General features: G+C 39.1%; 1 protein-coding gene across 1 annotated transcript; it reads right to left on the reverse strand.

Moving 5' to 3' along the window:
• Positions 1–886: 886 nt before the first annotated feature.
• On the reverse strand, positions 887–5,813 carry LOC102791106 (myeloid-associated differentiation marker homolog). Its single transcript, XM_087836084.1, has 2 exons — positions 5,541–5,813; positions 887–2,349 (listed from the first exon to the last, which is right to left on the reverse strand). The coding sequence occupies exon 2, from the start codon at positions 2,222–2,224 to the stop codon at positions 1,382–1,384; it is 843 nt and encodes a 280-aa protein (XP_087692210.1). The 5' UTR covers positions 2,225–2,349; positions 5,541–5,813; the 3' UTR covers positions 887–1,381.
• Between the last annotated feature and the right edge of the window lie 7,753 nt (positions 5,814–13,566).

A 13,566-nucleotide genomic window follows, 5' to 3' on the forward strand; every position in this document is an offset into this window, starting at 1 on the left:
TTGCTACTACATCATTAATTTCAGAAAACCATACAAGAAACTATAATCAACTATGAAATAACACAAACATACAGATGTTAAAATGGGTAAATTCCTCTTTTCTAAGTGTCTGTATCCCTAAAGGCTTAATCACATTTACACCAGTTTGGACTTTATTCTTTGCACTTTTTTCTGTGATGTTTCTGCTGCATTACATCCTGTAAAGTCACCTGGAAGTGTTAACCTTTATTGATCTTCCTTTTATTAAAATAATTTACATTTTTAATAGTTCTCTCCCAGTGTCACAATAGTGTCACTTTTTTGTAGTGCCTGTCAAAATGTCCCCAAAGGCACAAAAAACTAAACGGTGTGATCCCTGCTTCTGTAAAATTCAGTAATTTTTTGTTGTATTTCTGTCATCCCTCCTTTTTGTATCACATTGCTATAACCGCTTCTTTGTTTGCTTGCAATGTACTTCCTGTTTCTTCAGGCAGCTCCTCCACCTGGACCTGGTTTTCATCCTTTAAAGTTACTGCAGAGACCAACAGTGTAAACAATAAATATTAACAAATTTCACTACTTTCACCACAGCAGTGTGGCACACATGCCGAACTTTGCATAAAGTTCTGAATAGTGCCTTCCACTCTGCAGGGTCTCCTCTCAAGTGATTCATGTATCAGTGTTGAGTATTTAAAAAGATGTTTAGATTTCCAATGAAATGAAAGTTCTTGTATTCATTGTAGCAATTATTCAAAGGGTGAAAACACGTGACTCAGAATGTATATCCTTATTTGAATTAAAAGTACGTTTTATGACTAAGTATAACTAATTATTGATACTGTCATCTTTGACAGCTCATCTCACTTATTCTATTTCCTTTCCAAGTGAGTAAAAAGTCTGAGATATATTTGTTTTATTGTAAAAGCTTTATTCCTTCAACAAATACAAATATCAGAACACTTTGTTGATATTATAATGATATTGATACTGATATGACTTTAAAGCGCTATTAACAAAAGATTACAGGATGATGATCTTTCAGTTAGAGCGTGTTGAAATGCAAGTGCCCTATTTTGCCATCCCCCTGTGCTCCAGTGTGCTAACTTTATTGGCTTTAATAGAATATAATGTACTTTTTCCCCACACGATTATGTGAAATCTCACACTTTGATAGCTGATGTTTGAGTTGTGTTGCGCATATCATTTCACATTAGAGGTTAAATACTGTATGGCAATTATTTGATGACATTCAAAGAAATACATACTTACAGGCAAAACAGGCTTTTCAAATTTGGGATCCCTTTGTAGGATTTCAAGATTTTTTTAAACATTCAGGATTTTAAAATTTCAGCATTAGCTCCACTGCTCTGCAAAGCTATTGTTCACTACATCTCTCTTCTTCTCAGCCACTGACAAACACTAACCTGGCACTGTACACTAGGTCAGCAACGTAAAGCAGGAAATTGATGGCAGTGATTACAGCTGCAGCGATTGTTTCTGGGTCATCGTTTCTCCTGTAACTCTTGTTAAACTGGAACACGGGCCAGAGGATGGTGGCAGTCAAATACATGATAACCGCCAGGAGCCCGTATGCTGAAAGGAACTTGGAGAATGGGATGGGGAGACAGCCGGTCCACTCTCCCACACACAGCACCACCACAGCCATGGAGAGGATGAAGCAGATGCAGTACACTGCCATGCACCACTTCAAAGCTGGATGATGGTCGTATGTCACTGGGTTGCTGATCAGGATGAAGATAATACAGGCCAAAAAGGTCTGGCACACTTTCAGTAAGCCCGGAGCTGTAGCCATGTAACCTGCCACTTCTCCTGGCCTTGCTTTAGACAGGCTCACCTCCCCCATGTAGGCAACCGCTGCCAGGCAGGAGAAGACTGTGGAAACTATGCGATGGTCACGGGGTTCACTGGCCCTTTGGTGTCTAAGGAAGAAGACTGGGAAGATGATGGATGCTGAAAGGCAGAGGAGTGCAGCATAGCAGGCGACAGTGATGGGGAAGTTGGACCAGGACACTGGCACCCGGGCCTGGAGGCCAAACAACTCTACCAGCAGGACCAGCAGAGTGCAAGCGAAGCTGAACGCCCAGCAGAAGATGCACCAGTCAGCCATGCCTCCGTGGGGCAGATAAGCGCCATGTGCAGCGACACTAAATGCAACACAGGTGAATAACAGGGCAGCTACTCGCATCCAGAGCAACTGGGAAGTAGGGACCACAATCAATGGCATGATGAGATGTTACAGTCTGTCAGGAGGTGAAAGTGACTTTAATAGTCCTGCAAGATTTAAGACGAGTCTTGTACTGAATGTCGGATCCTGCTTCTCCTCTACTTAGTTGGCATTTGTCTCATAATCTGCAGGAAGAAGACAAAGCTAATCAGAATAAAATGAAGCAAAGATGTGTTAATATGCAGTTAAGGATTGACTGTACAGTACGTCTGTGGAAAACAAAATTATTTTTGAAATTTAAATTTTTTTTAGATTTTTTAAAAATTATTTATTCATTTAATTATGTACAGTCCATAACAAAGAGTAGCTGAGTTTTCTAAAGTCTAACCTTTAAGTTTAGTCTTATTTCTTGTTAAAATCACATGCCATCCTTATGCTATACTAGCAAAATTTTACCACTCGACTGTTCATAAATAAGCTAACAGCCAAATGTACAAGAGGAATGCAATGCCTAGTGACCTGCAACATCAAACTTACTAATCTAATTATTAAAAAGTTGCTCACCCCTGACTAACATGTCTGGGCTCTAACTTAAATTGCACAAAGCTAAAGGAATTTGTGAGGTCTGGTGTTCAGGCTGTGGCCTGTGTATGCAGGAAGCTGAGTTCTGCCTGCTTAATCTTCAAGGAATTGGAAAGTCCCTCAGTGTAAACCATAGTGGGTGTAGTGCCTTTCAAACTCTCTGGAGTTTGATCCTGGTCTGTTATCCAAAGCATTGCCGTTTTAGTTTGCTGGTTGGGTTGTATTTATACTGTATATTTTCTACAAATATGCTTCCTTGCCTGTGTGTGCAACCTTCTATGAGCAGCTAGTTGTTGCATGAATGCGTGAGAAGAATTCTAGCCACTTGGCTGTCATCAGGGGCTGATTGTGACCCAATGTATATAAAGACCTAACCTGGGATGTGTTCCAATAGTAAATTTCTCCTAGGAATATTACTAACTAACAGAAGTGGCCTGGAAGTATCTATTTAGTGGCCATAATGAGATCTGTTCCAGTCCTCCAAATTAAGGAAAGGAAGTTCAGTGCTTCCTTTGTTGTCGGCATCATTCTTTATAAAGGGGAAGAAGAAAAAAGCTGTCCCATAATTCATTGTGATAGACCATTTAAACATTCATAAAAACAACAGACATAATAAACAAAGAGTAGATCATGTAAGAGAAGTGCTTAATTTTAAAGAATATAGGACAGATTTACTGAATGGGGCAAAACATTATGCCACATTATTACACAATTACAGGTTGATCTACTAACAGTGTTCTGTAATTTAGATGAGATGAGGGCTGTTCACTTCAGTAAAAAAAACAGCCAAGAACCATGCAAATTAGTGGTTCATAAATTCCAAGGAGGGAGCATGAGACAGCGATTGATGAGTGACTTTTAACAAAAATAATCAAGTGTAAGCTCAGGTTTCACATGTGTTTCTCTCAGGAAACAGCAAGGCAGTTCAGATAAATAAGAGGGGGATAAGAGGAAATCTGTATGCTTTTGACATGAGAAGTAACTGTACTGATAGAAATAACTGGGCACTATGTAAAAGGTTCGGAAGATTAGTACTCAGGTGGAGTCCAGTATTTATCGAGAGGAAAGCTGCATTATTACAAATGGAAATCTGTGTGGAACTGCTAACAAAAAATAGCACATATTATTGAGCATCAGACCACAAGCTGTCCCGGTTACTATGTTACTGCACCACATCTTTAAATCATCTTAAAAATTACAATCTAATAATGACAAATGCAACATTTGTGCATTAATCTAACGGCTGCATTTTCACTGACACTCATTTTATTCATTTCAGATTTAGCAGGTGAGTCCCTCACTGTGCACGCACTGCTGAGAAAACCCCCAGTTCAGTTCATTTCTGCTTGAAATTCCCATTAATATTGAGGAGCATTAAGTGGGCCTTGCCTCTAAACCAGGGGTCCCCAATCCCAGTCCACGAGGGCCGGTGTCCCTGCAGGTTTTAGATCTCACCCTGAGTCAACACATATGAATCACATGATTAGTTCATTACCAGGCCTCTGGAGAACTTCAAGACATGTTGAAAAGGTAATTTATCCATTTAAATCAGCTGTGATGGCTCAAGGACACATCTAAAACCTGCAGGGACACCGGCCCTCCTGGACTGGGATTGGGAACCCCTGCTCTAAACACTCACAGTGAGGACTGAGTAAAAAGTTGAATGAATCTGGCATCTTGAAGCTAATCTATAGGGCTTTATGATGCCAGTGTCTCCAAATTCTGCATTCTGCATTTTAGCCAAATCCCCATATACTTACGAGATAGGTAAAAGCAGATGTTCTGGCAGATTGAGTGAGCAAGGAAATACCCTTTTCCCTACATCATTTTTAATGCAAGAGTGAAACATCTGTTGTATTTCTAGGGTGTGGCGAATTTCACTAGAAGATAAACTCTAGCTCACCCCCGCCCCCATAGGTCACGTTCAATTGCCATTAACTCCTGTGTCACATATCCTGTTGCACATAAAGGGACTCACACAAAACAGGAAGCAGCTCTGAAGAGCTAACAGCGTGTATCCAGGAAGCAACAGTAGCAACATCGAAGCAGTTTTTCAGACGAAATGGCAATCATGCCAGAATATTAGGACTATTTCAGGTATATTTTTTAACAGGGATCAACATCCAGAAAAGTTTTTTTTAAGTTCCTGTTGGATTCTCTCGGTTTAAACACACTCCATGCATGGTGATCTAAACTGAGAGAGATTGCTGTTAATATTGCAGCAGCAGCATGGTACCGAGACATCAGAAAAAGGTGCGGTTGTGCGGTGTAGGTTATGTGGCCTCTTCTGCTGACAGGAAACCAGGTTTGGGTTTACGCTTTTGGTTTGGTAGCGCGCATACCATGCATACCTCGGTTCTTAACACAACCCAGTCGAGGGGGTAGTGCCATATAAAGCTTAAAAGTTAAAGGGAACCACCCACACTGTTGTAAAATGGGGGCAAAGAAAGTTTCTCACAAATAACAGGTTATGTTTAATCAAATAGGTTAATGCAGGATTTCTTACCTCTCCTAAAATAATAAAGCTATGAAAGAATATGCTCGTTTTCATGCAGATACCCTACCAGAGGAGGCGTGTTTATTTCTAAGAGTATGTTCTGTGTAACAGATGCGTTTATCAAGGGTAAAACCGAGTAATTAAGAGGTTTTCCATGTCATATAGCGGACATACCGCGCCTCGGTGCTATGCCTTTGTAATCAGCTCTACTCAAAGTATAGACCGCGATAAACACGAGCTGCTAAGTTTTACTTAAAATCTTTCAGAGCAACATATCATTCTGAGGCGGGATCTTACCGATTTCTGAGCCAGGAGTTTTATTTCACAATAATGTTAAAGCTTTAAGTTCCTCGGCGCATCCCCTCTGTTATCCAGCGATAACTGTCTGCGAGCTGTGGGTCCCACGCCCCACACTGCCATATTTGGTAAAGTCTAAAACCTCCTCCACGTCCAGCAAAATCGTCACAGTTCCTCTTCTCGGTGATGGCTTACTCGCATAATAAAGGAACAAATAAAAAGGTCATTTCTGGCATGTCCTCACTAGAGATGCTTACGCAGTTGTGTCGAATAGTAGCGCTGCTGCATGGGCATGGAAGCTTGTTACTGCCAGTAGATAAATAAATTAATAAATAAATTAACAGGCAGCGATAGGTCAAAAGTGTGAGTTATGTCATAATTTGGGGTTGTTGTGTCAAAATTCTGACACAGTAACCCCACATTATGACTATCTCGAAATTTCAAGTTACTTCTGAGTCAAGACTCCTGAGTGGAATTTTACAGAGAGGAAGCAGTAAGTGAGGCTGGAAAGAATCGCATCAAGCATCCAGAAAATCCTCCCAGGGTTGTGTCCTCCTCTCTCTTCTCCTCCCTCTAAGCCAGGGGTGTCAAACTCAAATACACAGTGGGCCAAAATTCAAAACTGGAACAAAGTCGCGGGCTAACATTAATATTTATTGAAAAAAAAAATCTTCCTCTAGATATAAGAATGAATCTTTTCTTATGGACTCAAACAAGTTTTACTGAAAAACTGAATATGGAACAAGGAAAGGTTAATACTAAACAATATATATATTAGCTGTATAATACCAGTAGGCCAGCTCTAATAGTAATTTGGTATGGCTTCGCGGGCCAAATGTAATTAGGCTGCGGGCCAAATTTGGCCCACGGGCCAAACACCCGTCTGGTAAAAGCGTGAAGTTCACAGATGACAAGTCATTAGACTCATCAAGGATGGTGATGAGCGTGCATGAAGATGTGGGGTTGAACGGTACTGTGTGTGCTGTAGAATTCTTCAGATTTCTGGGATCCACAGTCTCCCAGGATCTTAAGTGAGGACAGAGCAGAGGATAGACTTCCTGCACCAGCTTAAAGGTCAGCCTGGCTCAGGAGCTGTTGATCCAGTTCTACTCTGCAATAATCCAGTTTGATCTCTGCTCATCCATTACTGGTTTGGATCAGCCACTAAACAGGACTACAATGGTCTACAACGGAAAGTCAAGTTTGCAGAAAAATTAATTGGTGCCAACTTGCACTTCATGCGGGACTACATTGCAGACCATGGCTTTGTCCCAATTCAGGGTCTGCACGCTTGAAGTACGCGCACAACGCATACTACGTACAGTGCGTACTATAAGTAGGAGAAGTGCGGAAGTGAGAGGCTTGTGAAATGGGACGGTCTAGCCTCTGTTGCGTTGCCCAGGTTGCCTAGCAACCATGCAGCTGAAAATGTTTCATACAGCTTTGTTTGACAGAAATGAAGGAGAACATCTTTTGTTCATTTGTTTGTTTGTTTCTACATGAGCTTTGATTTGATAAGTATCTGAGGTTGAGACCACAGGACTGTGAAATCATGATTATTGGGCTTCATTTCTGTACTGAACAGTCATTTTAAGATTAGCTAGTAAATAACAATTAGCTAATGTTGTTCATGAGACTAAAGTCATCTCACTTTGGTAATGTAAATATAATATGGCCAATATTAAAATTATTATTTCAATCATGATCAGTTATTACAGCAGTGAATGAACTCTGTTTCAAATACTGAGCTTCAATACAGATTCAAGCTGCAGTTATTTATATTTCCTGTCACCTTAAATCTTCACTCAAAGACAGGTTCCTTTGACACTGTATATATAAATGTATTATATATAAGAGACAAATATTGTTCTTTCAATATGTTGGCATTACTAAATTTCTCAGTGCTTACTTTAAATATCCATGAAATCATCACATTCTCTGTAAGATTAAGGCCAACTATTGAACGGCGTATATTTTAAAGTAAAGGCTTTAAAACCAAGTTAGTACTAACTACAGATGGCACGATACCACTTTTTAATGTCCGATACTGATTCCGATATCATAAATTTGGATATCTGCCGATACCGATATGAATCCGATGTAGCGTATTTTGTAATCAATAAAACTGTTTTGTTATAAATATCTTGCTGCATTTTGTATAAGTTCATACTCAAGTTTTAAAAAACAAGAGACTGAAGCTATTCTGTTATACCTGTATGCAAAAAATACACTCCACCCAAAACATTTTATAGCTCAGCAACACTGATCAATCTAATAAATTTAAACCTACACCATCCTCCCTATTCTGGTATTTTAAAGAGTACTTAGTGGAAATATTACGCAAACTTACTAATAGGGTTGCCAACTCCCAGCAAAAATATTAGGGAACCACCAGAAATGGGCAGTATCGCGTTACTTGTAACGCGTTACTGTAATCCGATTACTTTTTCAAGTAACGAGTAAAGTAAGGGATTACTATTGCAAAAATGGTAATTAGATTACCGTTACTTTCCCATAGGAACGCTGCGTTACTGCGTTACTAAAACCGTGATTTTTTTTGCAAGAATGTCTCATGACAGTGACATAAGTGCGACGTTCGTGACAACAGCTATGTGCAGATCAACAATGGATAATATATCGAGTGCGGGAGAAAGTATGCAAACCATGCAGCGTTTAAAGCGTGGAAGTACTGACCTTACTTTGAGTTAGATTCCATAAGTGACAAAAGCATTAGCGTCAGTTGTGCGTGAGAAGAAAACGTCTTTTTACAGCGAAAAAAAACCCCTAAACTTCCAAGCAAGCGCCGAGTGCGCTACGACGTAATGGGAAATTCACAGAGAAACTCGCGGATTCTTCAACTGACCGCTGCGGCACACCTGCACCAGGACAAACCTCCGCCTACCCTCCTGCTTTACAAAGGTAAAATAGAGCAACAGGACCGCTAGTCTTTGATTTTATTTATTTTCTGCTGTGTTTTACTTGCATATATTTGAAAGAGTGAGTGTAAACAAATATATATATATATTTTATGTGCTGGAATGTGCAGAAAATAGGTTTAAATGTTAAATAAATTTCTTCCAGTCAGAGAATGTTGCATATAATTAAATTTTTGCTTGATGCATAAAGTTAAAATATTAAAACTAATAAAACAAGTTTTAAAAAAAGACTTTTCCATTTGATTACATTTTGTATGATGGATTTTGCAGAAAAAGTAGAATTGGGCTGAAAGATCTATTGCTTCATCACCTATTCAGGTTTTAAATCGTGTTTTTAAAAAGTTACTAAGTAACTAAGTAATTACTTTTGAAAATAAGTCATCAGTAAAGTAACGGGATTACTTTTTTGGGAAAGTAATCAGTAATTAGTTACTGATTACTTTTTTCAAGTAAGTTGACTAACACTGGGAACCACCCCCCGCCCTTAACCCTTTAAGACCTACCAGGGCTGGACTGGGACAAAAAATCGGCTCGGGCATTTTGACTAGAGACCGGCCCATCAGGCATTATAGGAAAAGCCATAAAGCCTTTGCATGAAAACAACTGCTTTGATGTACACTGCCTTGTTGGTATATATGTATCAATCTAATAAACTTAAACCTACACCATCCTCTCTATTCTGGATTTTAAACAGTACATAGCGGAAACAAAAAGACTGCTTGGTTGAGTTAACCTCCTGAACTATCTACAATACATGGTAGAAACATGAAATTAAGACCAAGAAGGTGAGACATGATCATAAATTAATATTAATATTAAAATTAATAAATGACAGATTTAGTGATATTTTCATAAACTATTTATTTACCAAAACAATACAAAACAGCATGGTAGCACAATATTTTTTTTTAACACAGCAACCTTTAAATATGAAAAAAGACAGAGAAAGAAAGGTGAGAAAGAAGAATGAGAATAACACTTAATTGAGTTTTTTGATGGCATTTTACACACAGTACTAATACAGTATTTAGAAAATATGGGAAAATACTGGCATCATATACAGTACTTACTTCTGAAGAAATTATATGGGACCCTGAAAAACAGGACACAAGTGAAAGGACAAAGAACAGTGAATGGCAATTGATGGACTTGCTCAGATGATCTCAGTACTGGCATCTTTATTCTACAGAATTAGAGGAATCATATACAGCAGTACTTACGTTGATGAACTTAAAAAGTTGAATGGTCTAGAGAACCTCTTAAACAAACAAACAATGTATGATTTGACCCTGAAAAACAGGACAGAAAGGAACAAAGATTAGATGAATATTAAAATCTATAAAGGACAGATTGTGATTGAATTGTATTGCCAAAGACTATTCACTTATCAATAAAAGGTCACCTACAACAGTTCCACAGCAGCAACACTGAACATATCTTAAGACATGGAAACCTTTAAGAAGTGAAAGGACACACAGTGAAGGTTGAGAAAGAATTGCACTTAATCCGGTCGTTAAGTCTGACGTCACTAGCCATGTCTGGGCCTAAACTCCGCTGCAGGTCCATATATCAAACGATCACTATGGCATTACTGAGAGTTGAAAAACTGTCTTAAGTCTTTCATCTTTAATAAAATGATCAGCGTTCTGCTCTACCAGGTGTAACAATTGAGTTTAACATCCAGGCATCCATGAAAACGGAATTTATGACATTTAACGGAGTTAGAAGTTAGCAAGAAGTTAGCTCGCTAGCTTCTATCTAAATACAATATAGCATGTCCTGACTGCAGGGTTTTGGAAACAAATTAAAACGTACAGCTCTGTTATCACTTCCAACATAGATGAAGACGGAAAACTAAACAGCAGTGACGTTTGTAGGGTTACTGAAGTTTGGCTAGCGGGTATTTAATGATGTGCTATGTGACTGCTAGCGACACAGCTATGTTAGCATAATATAAACAAGCTAACTTTTTTTCCACTCGATAACAGTTAACATGAGTGTTCTTGGTTAGGAACAAATGTAATCGCATGGCAGGATGCTGTAAAAGGACCAAACTTCAGCCAGGAGAACAACTGAGATAATCCATCCACAATACGAGGTTAGTCATTCATATACTGCTGCATGGGCTGGGCTGTAGTTACATCCTAAGGTTTTAAAAACTAAGCTTAAATAAATGATTAGTGGTAATAAAAGCCGAGGGAGGTGAACAGTGATCACTGACTGTTTTAGGAGCTTTTTGAGATTAAATAGAAGAAAATACATAACATTAAACATGTTAACAACACAAAAGCCATATTAAACGCAGACTACTTTAGGCCCGGAAGTAGGATTCGTCACGTCATCACTTAACAACCGGATAGATTTTTTCAGACGATGACAGTACTGGTATGCTTACTCTGGAAAGATGGTTGAATCATATTCCATATAGTACTTACTTAAAATGAACACACTTAAGTCCTCCTTAAATGACTGACAACATCTGAAATGAAACAATGACAGATTAAGACCGTAAGAATATATGTTTATAAATGCCTAATACTCCAATCTCATATTTATTCTATCTATTAAGATGAGTATTTACCGAGCACTTGACTTGTTTGAAGTGAAGGTAGATACTAAACGTATTCATTTGACTGTACTTTAGGCAATAACAATAAAGCTGAATTTAATATTAACCCTTTAAAGCCGGTCGGAGTGGACACGCTCCATTTTGCGTAACTATTTTTAAATCCCGGTAGCTCTGCAACCACGTGAGCTAGCGCAATAATTTTTTTGCATATGAAACCGGAGGAGTTGTACTTACATCTTATGCCATCTGTCACGGCCAGGGGATCAGCAGGCCGCTGACTAGTAGTTCTCTCTCTCTCTCTCTCTCTCTTGCTCTCTCTCTCGCTCTCTCGCCAGGGCGGAACTCATGGTGGGTTCACGCCCTCGGCCCACACCCCTCTGAAGAGGAAACACCTGGGCCTCATCAGCGCAGCCAGCATTTAAGCCAGGGAGTGGCTTCTACTCATCGCTGGATCGTTGTGTGTGACTCACGTCAGTGCAGCCCGGCTCTGAGCAAGTTCTCTTTTTCCCTGCGCAAAAAAACTTTTACGTGTATTTCTTTCTGTACTTAGATCCCCTGGACCCGACCCTGCATTCCCCGAGTGGATTCCTTTGTGTGAGTGTCTGGAGAGAGTCAGAAGAAGAGCGAGTGTCTTTTCCCTCCCTGGATTTCCCCGGAGCCCTTTTTCCCTGTCACTGCTTTGTATATAGCACTACCCCCTCTGCACTGTTTGTAAATACACCTGGTGGAATTGTAATAAATACTGTGCCTCTGAGTCCTGCATGTGAGTCCTCCAGCGAACCGTGACACCATCAGCTTATCCTAGGTCACAGTTTCCTTCCACATATAGCTTTGCAAAAACTGCATAAAAAGCACTTTTTAGCCTTATGAGCCTATACTTGTGTTTTTAAAAGTTATGTTTGACTTCATGACTTTGTGTCGTTTCTGTGATGCTTAGGACTCATATTGCACTGCTGGATATAGTTTATTTTGATGCACATGCTGTTTTCTTTGCAAATTTGCATTATAATATTTTTTTTCGTTTTTCCTGCAGTATGTGAAAATTGGTGTATTTCAAAAATAAAACTATGAAGACACTTAAAATAAATTTCCTGTGGTGGGTAACTAGTTTGTGCAACTTTTTTGTATTTAACGTTTTGAGGGATAAGCCTCTTAAATTTCTCTAACTAGAAAAATATTAAAAAAACAAAAACGATTTTAAAATTTTTTGTAGTTTATTGCACTTTTTTGCAATTTATGTAATTACTATGCACTTAATGCATACATATCATTATTATCATTAAAATTTGGGCTATAATGGTTGTATTGATGTATATCAACTTGAAATGCTCCCAAAAATGGCACTACAACATGTAAAAATATAATATAAGCTCTGGCGGACTTGGTTCTATGGTAGGTCTTAAAGGGTTAAAGAAAATGTGTGATTGACTGAATGAGGCATGTTGTATAAAGCACTTTCAGTAATCTGGGAGTACAAAAAAGCGCTATAAAAGAATCAGTCCATTCACTGTCTGAACAGAGTTTCAGCATGTTACTTTTGCACTGTTTTGCATGTTCTGGCACATGTTGTTATTACATGGCTTGATTAAGGTACACATTAGGCTGACATCTGGGGCCAGAGCTGAAAGTGTTCTGGGCCAGCACAGGGTCAGCAGTGTGTCTACAACTGGCTGCACACAACTTACACATGGCCCACATACCGCAAAGAATGACGCCCCTTTGGTGGCCCAGATCAGGTTTGCCAGAGGGAGTCCACATATGGGAAAGCACAGGACCACCAGTGTGTCTGCAACTGGCCTTGTGCTGACCAGTGTTGGGTGTAATGTGTTACTAAGTAACGCGTTACTGTGATTAAATTACTTTTCCACTGAAAAAGTAGAGTAACTAATTACTGTTCATTTTTAGGTATTTTAATTACAGTTACTTACAATGTACTTGCGTTACATTGTAAAATAATTAAACTCGCTGAATATCATTATTTAATTTCAATAATTTATCTTCTAAACGTAGAAGTAAACTCTGCCGCTTTAACATCGCTGTAGTGCAGGTGCACGTCATTTCGCGCCAGTTTGCTGCATAGTCGTATTCTAAAGCGGAAGATGTCGGATTCGGCAGAAGTGTGTGGCTGTTTTTTGAAATGGACATATTCCCATCTCTTCACTTTTCTTAAACAAGCAGACAAGAATATTACAGTAATATGTAAGCTATGTCCTGGGGCTGCTGTTAATAGCTCGAGTAATCTACTGAAGCGCCTGACACGAAAGCATAGACGAACACTTCTGAGTGATTCTTGTTCATCATCCATGGATAACACTGCAGCAACTCCTGCTAAGCAGGCAAAACTTGATTTTACGTCAGCAGCACAGAAAGCGTCTGAAGGTGAGCTTAAAAAATGATTGCAGGCTACATTATGGAAGAGATGCTACCGCTGCGTACTGTCTTTAAAAAAAAATGATTAATTTCTATTGTTTGCCCACTCAAGGTTTATAGGGATTTTAAGAAGTATGTAGTTAAATTACTT

The sequence above is a fragment of the Neolamprologus brichardi genome, chromosome 3, assembly GCF_056152115.1.
Source record: "Neolamprologus brichardi isolate AB-2024 chromosome 3, ASM5615211v1, whole genome shotgun sequence".
Taxonomy (NCBI): Eukaryota; Metazoa; Chordata; class Actinopteri; order Cichliformes; family Cichlidae; genus Neolamprologus; species Neolamprologus brichardi.

Excerpts from the sequence above, each read along its gene's own strand:
- LOC102791106 (XM_087836084.1), bottom strand. The coding sequence starts at position 2,224 with ATGCCATTGATTGTGGTCCCTACTTCCCAGTTGCTCTGGATGCGAGTA.